Consider the following 10,078-nt stretch of genomic DNA (forward strand, 5'->3'; position numbering starts at 1 on the left):
CTGATCGTTCCTGTGTAGAGCAGAGGGCCGTCTTCTCCCGGGGGCATCACGTGGGGTGGCCTGGAAGGAGGCCAGAGCTGCCCCTCCGCCCCTCCACGCGGGCGTGACGCAAGGCGAGGCCGGTCCTCCCCTCGGCCCTTCCTGCTTGGCCCCGTGCCTTGGAATGTGCCCCTTCCTGCCTGGGCCCTCTCCGAGGGTCAGGGTGTGCTGGGTCTGTCCTCCCCGCCCACCCGCGTGAGGTCCGGCCTGTGACCACTCTGGGGCTGCTGCAGCTAATTGCTGGGGAACTTTGGTCCCAGTCCTGCTGGGCCACACGCTCGGCCTGGCCCATTGCGCAATGTCCCCGGCCCCCAGGCGCTGGAGATAGCTGCTAGAAGTGCCCGCGGCGGAGCGCGCCGCCACGCTCGGGGAACACGGAGGCTGGGCGGCAGGTCCAGGCGCCCAACATTCAGGTTGTGCTTGGTCCTGGGGACAGAACCTTCCCCCACCCCCGGGTGTGCGTGCGCCTCACAACTGGCCTCTAACTCCCAAGAGGCCCATGGCTGAAACCCCGAGGAAGAGTGGGGCCATCCGGGGCTGGGGTCCCCACACCACGGCGCCTCTGTGGAAGCTGTGGCGGGGCTGGTCCCGGCGGCTGCAGCCTCCTGCTTACGGCTGGCCGGTCATGACAGCCCGGGCCTCGGCCTGGGGCTGGGGCGGATGCGGGCGCTGCCCTCAGGCTGGAAACAAAGGAGACTGCGTGGCCGCTCAGCTTCTAGGGGACCCAGGCGTCCCAGGGACCCCAAGCCTTGGCCCAAGCAGCAGGAAGGTGGGATGAAGACGGGCACGCTGCAGGCATCCCCCCGCCGCAGGCCAAGGCAAGGACGTAAGAGGTGCCGGCTGCTCTGCAGGCTGGTCCGGCACTTCAGCTCATGCAGGGTGGCGACACCCTGTGCCCTAGCCACGTCTCTGGAGGTGCCCGGCCAGTCCCCGAGCGGAGCCGGGGCAGAGGCTGGGGGGGCACGCCAGCTGCTCACAGCCTCAGACCCCAGTCCAGCTCGGTAGCTTGGTCCCTGGGCTCCGGAAGGCTGAGGAGGGCATGCACTGAAGACCGGGGAGCAGGCGTGCCCTGGGCCAGTTGGGAGTCATGGACGGAGCGAGCCCTGGCAGGGGCCCCCAATGTGAATGAAGAGGGTAGGGGCAGTCAACAAAGACCCCCCCCTCCCCAATGCCCTTCATTTCCCCAAGAAAAGCCAGTGGCAGACCCCAGCAGACTAACGCTCCAGCAAGGCCTCGGGGAGAGCCAGTGCCGAGATCACTGGGGGGATTGGAGATATTTCCTATCAAATGTTTTTATTAGAGTTGAAGGGGCAAAAAGAACACGGGAGCAGCTCTGCCGTCAGTGTGAACCTTCCCAGAGTCCAGGCCGCCTCGGAGCTGGTTCCTCCTGGTGGTGTGGTGAGCACGGAGGGTCGTGGCTGTGCCCCGTCCCCGGGGCCCTGGGGCTGCAGCACCGCCGGCTGGAGCGCCAGTGGCTGGAGGCTCCGGAGAGGACAGAGCCACCCCCCCCCCCCCCCCCGAGTTCTGGGAACTGGCTGGAGGAAAAGTAGTCGCCAGGTGGCAGGCGTGCTCAGCCTCAGCAGGACCGAGGGCCGGGCTGGGGAACGGGGCGGCTGCCCGCGTCTCCTGCAGCTCTGGAGAGCCACCCAGCTTGGTTAGGACCCCGAGGCCCCGGAGGCTACTTTAGGGGCCCCGGCACAGATTTGGTTAAAGATAGAAACCGTCCAGCTCCAGGGAGGGTGTGGCTCATGGCAGGCACACAGTGCCCAGCGCAGCGCGTGTGACACGGGAGGGCCGCCACCTGGCACTCACACTGGGGGTGTCTGGTCAGACAGTCGGCCTCGGCGAGCCGCAAGCGGGGCCTGTCCGTCTGCTCACAGGAAAGCACGCCTCCGCTCACCTGGGGGGCCGACGCGCGCCCTGACCGGCCAGCTCTACTCCCGGCACAGCCATGCTGGGGGGACGGGCAGCCTGGCCTCTCCCCCAGAGCCAGGCTGCTTTCTAGAGGGCACCGTGCGGCTTCTGCCAAGGCAGGAGGGAGGCCCTGCAGACGCTCAGGTCGCACTGGCCACGTGCTGAGAGGAAGCGGGCTGGGAGCCGCGGCCTCGGCTCTGCAGAACCCACGGCCCCCCGCCCCCCAGGTCGCACGGGTGCCGTCGCACGGCATGCAGGGGCCCCCTTTCCTGGAAGGAGCTACGTGCTGGGGCTACACGATCACAACCTCCTCCACCGTGCATCCCGGCATTGGGGAAATTCCACAGAAAACACCGAGAGTGGGTTAGTGATGTCACTTTACACAACCACCTGGAAGCCGAGCAAAGGACACAGGCACCTTACAAACACCCGGGGGAAAAGGCACCTGGTGACCCCTCCCCAAAGCCACGGCCGGCCCGTGTGTGCCTGCCTGCCTGCCGGCGCGTCAGCGAAGCACGGTCACGCGGGGCGGGGCGGCGGCCAGGTCGGCCTTGGACGGGTAGACCACCTTCAGGGTCCCCTCCAGGTCCACCACGCGGACCTGCTCCACCACCAGGGGGCGCTGCCCATCCTTGCCAGAGTGCGGGTTCCTCTGGGAATCCGAAGGTGGTTCAGAGGGGTCTGCTTCTGCATCGGAGAGCGCTCCTTCCTCTTCGTTTTCTAAAGTGTATTTGTTTAATTCTGCCATTTTCTGCGGAGGAAAATCCTTTTTAAGCCCAGTGGGCAGGCAGGCCGCTGTGCCCTCGCAGGAGCCAGAGGCGGCGGTGGCTACTCACCAGCACCAGGGCGTCCATGATGTCTTTGCAGATCTGCAAGCTGGTGGCACTCGTTACTTCCAAGAACAAATCACAGGTCGTTTTCTTAATCTTAAAGGAGTGAGATTTCAGAAAAGACCAGTCATCACAACACAAACCTACACAAGCCAAGACCAGGACTTCTAACAGGGCCCCCCACCCCCGAAACACCTGCTGTGGGGCGGAACAGGCAGCTGAGGAGGGACAGCCCAGGCCCCCAAGACGCCGGGACACACAGATGCCACGTCTGCCTCCCGTCACCCTACCTTTGTCTTTTCGCTGTTTGTGATTGGTGGGAAAGAAATCACGTCTCCATCGGCATCCACGAGACAAGGGTAATTTTCCTTCCCATCCAGTAAGTGCAGATACCTGGAGAGGACATAGATAGCAGGCAGGCTGTTAGGGCCCGCAGCTTTGGGGGCGTGCTGTGACCCGCCACAGCCAGGCAGGGTCAGTCAACCTACCTGTGCAGTCCCGACACCGTCTGCCTCTTCCTCTGTTTCCTCTGTTCCTCAGCTTCCAGCTGCAGCTGCCGCACCAGCTCCTTGGCCTTGGCTTCTTTCCGCCCCAAGGGGACGATCTGTTAGGGCAGACAGACACCTGGTGACCCCACAACCCCCAAAGCTCACTGTCCAGCTGCTCCTGTCTTGGCACACTAATGACATCCTGGCTCCCGCACTCCCCGGGGGACTCGAACTCAGAGCCAGCCGGTCTCAGAGCGGAAAGCCAGCGAGCGGGCTGAGGATGGAGTGCTCTCCCGTGGGATGACTGCACAGATGCTCCGCGGGCTGCGCCTTTACAGAAGGGCCTCTACTCAAACGCTCCACAGCCAAGCTCTACCTCGCATCCAGCAGACGCACAACTGGGTTTCTGAGGGTCCACAGTGCGCAGAGGCCAAGGAGACAGGTCCCCGCACGCAGAGCTGGCCAGGCCAGATAGCGGGCATCCGAAGGACCCCCACAGTAGTGCTCACCCAAAGCCAGCCCTAAGGTCGATGCTTTACAGGTGGAGCACTGACTACCATTTCCAGTTAAAACTTAATGAGCGGTTGGGGGCCAGTGGCTTACACCTGTGTTTCTAGCTACTCGAGAGGCTGAGATCTGATGACTGCAGTTCAAAGCCGGCATAGGCAGGAAAAGTCTGTGAGACTCTTATCTCTAATAAACTTCCAAGAAGCTGGAAGTGGCGCTGTGGCTCAAGTGGTAGGATGCCAGCCTTGAGCAAAAAGAAGCTTGAGGACAGGATCCAGGCCCCGAGTTCAAGCGCCAGTATTGGCAAACACATCCGTTAATGACCCAACGAAAGAGGCCGCTTTGAGATTTTGTGTGATGGGAATTGGGCTTCAGATAGGGCGTGTCTCCTCATCCCCCCCCCCCACGCTGGCTAGAAGCACGCCGGGAGGGCTGGGCTCCGCCATTAGCATCTTTGGAAAGTAAGCGCCAGGGCTCGGGCCCGGCAGGTGGCACCTTGAGGTCCTCAGGCGGCCGGGCCGCGTAGAGCAGGGGTCCCCGCACGGCGAGGAGATCGTGGGTGGCGATGGTGGCTGCCGTCCTCTTCTCGCAGAGGTCCTCGTGGAGCTTCGTCTACAACACAGGCAGGAGAGGAAGAGGGGCACGGTGGGGTGCTGCAGGCGTGCCCCACAGACCACACCCCCACAGGCCTGCCCCCTCTGCCCAAGTGCGGCCGGCAGGACCCTCATCTGGTCACAGCAGCGCTGGTTCTTCAGTTCTAGAGTTTGGTGTTTCAGATCTCAAGAACCCACCCAGAAATGACATTTATGACAGCAAAACAAGTACAACTTCAGGAAAACGCCCCAGGAACTCTTCTAGCACAGCAGCCTGCCAGGGAGGGAGGGGTAAGCTGGGCTCGCGGGCGGCGGAGAGTGGGAGGCCCGGCCCCGCGGGGCTCGCGTGCAGAGGTGTGCCTCCTGTCTTGAACTGGCATCACAGACGACAGCTGGGATGAGTGACACCTGCCCAGCACCGTCGCTGCTACAAGGGGACGATGTCCTGACCCTCGCAGGAGCGCGATTTACTACACAGTCAGAAAACCCGCCCGGGGCCCGGAACGGAGGGGGCTGGCGTGCACTCTGGGTGGTGGTGAAGCCATTTGCAGAGTGCAGGGTAAAGTGCAGAAGCTGAGTGTGAAAGGCGCGGGCCCCGCGCGCCAAGCCCACCATGGGGCGAGCGGGGGGGTGCTCCCGACCAGCCCCCGTGGACGGGGAAGGTGAGGAGCCAGCGAGGGGATCGGGGCCGGGACCCACAGCCGGCCGGCACCGCGCCCCCCCCCTCCCCGGGCCGCAGTCTGTGCCCACACCTGAGAGCTGAGGAAGCGCTTGAGCGCGTTTCCGGGTTCCAGGTTCATGCCTCTCACGACGGCGCCCACGAAGTACGGCCGGATGCCGCGGACCTCGGGGCTCACCCGGACGGTCAGGGGCGTGGGGTTCTCCGAGACCCGCAGCACCCGGAGCAGCAGCTGGGCCGTGTCCGCGGCCGCCGCCTCCCCCTCGCCGCTCTCCCGCCGCTGCTTCCGCTGCTCCCGCCGCTGCCTCCGGCCGTCTTCCTTCTCGGAGCCCTCGGCCCGGCCCCGGCTCCGGCCCCTGGCGCGCAGGTACTCCAGGATGGACCGCGTCTGGCAGCTGCCCACCATCTTCTCCAGGCGCTTGTCCTGGAGCTTGTTCCCGCGGAAGTTGATCTCCTTGAGCTTGGGGCAGTCGGCCAGCTCGGCGGGGATCTCGCTCAGCTGGTTGTTGGCCAGGTCCAGCGTCTGGGGAGAGAATGGAGAGCGGGTCAGGGGACCCAGCGGGCAGGTGAAGCAGGAACGCGTCACCTGGCTGCCCGTGGCTTCACGTCTTGCTGCTGCGTGGCGGTTCTGGGGCCTGCACCCAGACCTGGCTAGTGCCTGACAAGCGTTCAGCTTAAACCCTCAGCTGCCCTGCCCCACTTTTGCTTTTTTGTTTTTGAGATAGGGCCTAGCCTTGAACTTGCGATCTTTCTGCGTCTGCCTCCTGAGCAGCTGGGACTATAGCTATGCACCACCATGCCCAGCTATACACACCATCTCTGTCCTACAAGGAGTCGCCAACAGCAAGGAGCTGCCGCGGGGCCAGTCCCTCCCGTGAAACCTCTTCTGTGCCTGAAGCATCTCCCTCCGGCTTGAATCCTGGTCGTGGCAACACCTGTCCTCTTTGGGGCCAGCCACCGAGCTAGAGAGCAGGTAACAGGCGAGGAACATGAGCGCCTCAGCAAACAAGCATTGCTTCCTTCAGGAACAGGTTCCCATGTGGTGCGGAGCAAAAAAGAAAGCACGGAGCGGAGCCTCCGGACCGCGCGCTCCTCCACGTTCAGACTCGAAGCTGCCAGGATGTGGCCCGTCTCTGCTCTTCCCTTCCACAGTTGCAGCTGATGGGCTGAGGAACAGTGCTGGGGTCACTGTCTGTCCCCGGGCATTCTTGGAGTCTTCCATAACTCCCCACGGGCCAGCAGACCACAGTGCTCAGCTAACACTGCCCACTCCTCAGAGCCTGGGCGGGGAGCCCTGGGGCAGCGCTGCGCAGGTCCCTCCTTCCCTTTGGGCTGTGGGAGAGAGGCTCCTGCCTGCTTTGAGCTTCTTGTTCCTGACGGGTGTCTTGCCCAGTATGGCTGGCTGGCAGCTTTGGAACCCTAATGATTCTTATGTCCTCCAGGGGTGGCGGGGGCGCTGGCCGGCCTTGCGGGGACTAAACAGTCAGGGTCTCTGGGAGTCCCAAGGGAGGTGTGGCCTCCACAGACAGATCTGAGCTCTACAACACACAGGTGCCTGGCGGCATTCCCCCCGCCCCCCCCGACCGCCCCATGTGGCGGAGTCCCAGTCCCACTTGGGAGGGAGGGGATGTCTGGCGGCTCTGGGGCCCAGGGAAGGGGCTTCCGACATGCTCATAAAGGTTCCTGGGGCACGGCTACGGAAGCCGCCCAAGGAGAGCACGGGAGGGAGGAAAGGGTGACCCACAGCCGCCAGGCAGGCCCGTCCGGTACACTGCAAGGTCAGCAAGGCTGGCCTCAGCACGCGGGGACCCCCGGGAGGGAGGAATACCTGGCGCCCCTGCAGCGGGAACTGGGGGTCAGGCCATCAACACAACTGTTGCGCAGGTGGGGTGTGCTTTCTCCAAAACAAGTGCTTCGGATTTGGGACGCACCCATGAGGAAACCCGAGTGTGAACAGGTGGTCTGCACGCGCTTCCCAGGACCCGCGCGGCAGTGAGCTTACACGACCACCGCAGCGAGCGGCCTTTCGCCGCCACCCGGCACAGCCGTCACACGCGGAATTCCCCACTCGGGCACCATGCCAGCGCTCAAAGTTTTAGATCGTGGGTTTCTGGACGAGGGATACTGAACCTATTATTTCCGACCTCTCCAGGCTCTCTAGCACTGTACACAAGCCTGGGGGTGTGGACTGAGTGGTGGGGAGCCCGGCCATGCGCCCAGAGCCTGCCCGCCAGCTTCTCCGATCGGAGGCAGTCTCTCCCGCCAGTCGCTCTAGCAGGGGCACCGCACGCTGGTTCGGAGCCCAACTTCCGGGGCTCGGCATTGGGGCAGGCTGGAGGCAAGGGCCGCAGAGTGGGCCTGCCGGGCCACCAGCCCGGAGGCGTGGGTGCCTGGGTGCTGCGTGGGAGGTCAGTACAGCCCAAAGGGGCTTTGACTGGAAAGCTCCATTAAGGCAAGAACTTTCCACAGAGAATCCAGACGAGGGAAGATTTCTCTAGGATCTGCCAGAGGGGGCAAGGGAGAGCCAGAGAGAAGCAAGCAGAGCCGCATCCTGCAGTACCAACACAGCTTTGCAGAGTTGAGACATTTTCCTCCGAAGCACACTCAACCCAGCAACACCGGACCCCCACAAGGAAGCAGGAAATCAAAGCGGAGCCTCAGGCTTCACAGTGGAGGCCTGGCTGGGTTAGCAGAGCGCCCCCCGACGGCACAGCAGGAAGTGCCGAGCAGGCCCCCCTGGTCCCAGGGACAAGGTGTGGACATGCTATGCGGAAGCGTCCCGGCTGCGTGGCTGTGACCGGAAGAGCAATGTACGGGATCACCACAGCGCCCTTTTTCAAATCACACCCTGCCAACAGCTGCGAGGAACCTGGACTTTCCAGGCCCTGGGTGTGCCCCGCCTCCTCCCAGGAGCTGAGACGTGCGGAGCATAAGGGAAGGGTTCGTTCATCTTGGTTTGACCGTCAGGAGGCAGAAGAGCTCATGCCGAAAGCGGAATTGCTCTGTGAAGCACGGCCCTGGAGGAGGCCCTCTGAGCTGCACACAGGGCCTTTCCTGGGTCCCAGGAGAAATCTGGATGGTGTGTCTCTGTTAACTAGCTGTGCCACAATGCAACAGCTTAGCAGCCCCGGCAGGACACCACCACGGGCCTGGGTGATGGTCACCCAGATTCAGGCAGGAGAAACCTGACAGACTTCGCCCACAGCAGCCCTGGTGGCACTGCACCAGAACCTGGAAGACGCTACTCCCGTGTCGCCAGAAGAAGCAGGTTCAAGACAGGGCAATGAAGCCGAGCACATTGGCGGACAGAGGACAGGGGAGGGAGGCTAGCTCCTCAGCTTCCTTGACCCAAGAGGCTTAGTGGCAAGCAGGGTCCAGCTCTTCCTGCCGCACAGTCCCAGAGAAGTGGGCCTAAGAACGAGGCCCAGGAGCTCACCTGCGATCATTTCCCTCTGGGAGGTCAGTGGGCAGGCAGAGGCCTCTGCTCTGACTCCTGCCCCTGATCCAGGCACCTTCTGGTGTCTGCGTCCTTGCCCAGTGCCTCCTCAGACCCCTAGCCTGGGCTCTGCCTGCTTGTTTGGCTGGATGAACTGGAGACGTGGGAAAATGCTACAAGTCTGGGCCTGAAGGCTTGGCAGCGTCTTCATCAGTGTTAAGGAACGCCACACTGTCACACGATGAAGTGATGGGGAGGTATCATGATGGCACAGAGAGCAGCCAGCCAGCCAAGCAACCAGCAGCAAGAGCAGCTAAACTAGCCAACTAAGCCCGGGCAGACACAAGCGACTGCGGAAAGCAGTGTACGCTGAGTATGTACTCGCATGACGTAGGGGCCTTGTCAAGACACACAGATTCCTGGGAGGCCAAAACATCCACCACAAGGGCAGGCAGAACAGACAGTTCTATACCTGTGTGTGAGTGTGCTGCCTGCTTCTGGGCAAGCCTGGGCTTTTCATAGGTCAGGCTCGGTCACCCGGACCTCGGAAGGTCGTTAGGTCCAGGGAGGCACCGCCCGGGAAGGAGCTCGGTCACCAGCACCCCCTCCACCACCGCGTGTGGAAAGCAGACCCGGGTCCCTGCGGCGGCCTGGCTTCGGACCCGAGGGCCGCACGTGCCGGCGGCGTGCGGGGCACCCAGGGGCCGCCCCGGGGCGCGGGGCGGGAGGCGGCTGGCCTCCGAGGGGCCCCTCCCCGCGCGCGCCCCGCCCACCTTGAGCGCGGACAGGTGCGCGACGTCGGGGCTGAGCGCCCGCAGGCGGTTGTCGGCGGCCGCCAGCTCGCTGAGCAGGGGCAGCGCGCCGGGCCGGAAGAGCTCGGCGGGAAAGGCGTCCAGGCAGTTGCCGGTGAGGTTGAGGCTCTGCAGGCGCGGGGCGCAGCGGGGCAGGTCGGCGGGCAGCTCGCGCAGCCGGTTGCCGCTGAGGTTGAGGCTCTGCAGCTGCGGGAGGCCGGGCGGCTCGGCGGGGCCCAGGCCCTGGCCCGGCGGCAGCGCCTCCAGGGCGTTGCCGGACAGGTCGAGCACGCGCAGCGCGGGCAGCGGGCCCAGGCCGGGGCTCAGGCCCGGGCCCAGCGCGTTGCGCCGCAGCACCAGGCTGTGCAGGCGCGGCAGGCCCTGGGCCAGGCCGGGCCCCGGCGCGCGCAGGCTGCCGCAGCCGCTCACCTCCAGGCAGTGCAGCAGCGGCAGCGTGAAGAGCCGCGGCGGGAGCCGCCCGCCCGCCGCCCGCACCCGCTCCTCCAGCCCGGGCCCGCTCAGCAGCAGCTCGCGCCGCCGCTCGCGCTCCGCCAGGTCCAGCTCGGGCCAGGCCTCGGGCGCCGCGGCGCCCGCCATGCCGCCGCCGCCGCCGCCGCCGCCGCCGCCGCCGCGACGGGCTTCCGGCGCGCGCGCGCCACTTCCGGTCTGTACCGGCGGCGCGGGCGGGGCGCGGCCCGCGCGCCGAGGCGCTCGTGGGAGGGGCGGCGCGGGCCGCGGGCGTGTCCGGCCCGGGCCGGGATCCCCGCGTGGCCGCCGTCCGCGGGGCTCCGGGCCGCGGGG

The 10,078-nt window shown here is 65.1% G+C and overlaps 1 protein-coding gene across 1 annotated transcript; it reads right to left on the reverse strand.

Annotated features, from left to right (window-relative positions):
• Window positions 1-2,313: 2,313 nt before the first annotated feature.
• LOC125354495 (leucine-rich repeat-containing protein 47-like) lies at window positions 2,314-9,874 on the reverse strand. Its single transcript, XM_048350121.1, has 7 exons — window positions 9,260-9,874; window positions 5,124-5,573; window positions 4,274-4,390; window positions 3,272-3,387; window positions 3,074-3,176; window positions 2,790-2,879; window positions 2,314-2,704 (listed from the first exon to the last, which is right to left on the reverse strand). The coding sequence occupies exons 1-7, from the start codon at window positions 9,872-9,874 to the stop codon at window positions 2,459-2,461; spliced, it is 1,737 nt and encodes a 578-aa protein (XP_048206078.1). The 3' UTR covers window positions 2,314-2,458.
• Window positions 9,875-10,078: the final 204 nt, after the last annotated feature.

The sequence above is a fragment of the Perognathus longimembris genome, chromosome 7 (genome assembly GCF_023159225.1).
Source record: "Perognathus longimembris pacificus isolate PPM17 chromosome 7, ASM2315922v1, whole genome shotgun sequence".
Taxonomy (NCBI): Eukaryota; Metazoa; Chordata; class Mammalia; order Rodentia; family Heteromyidae; genus Perognathus; species Perognathus longimembris.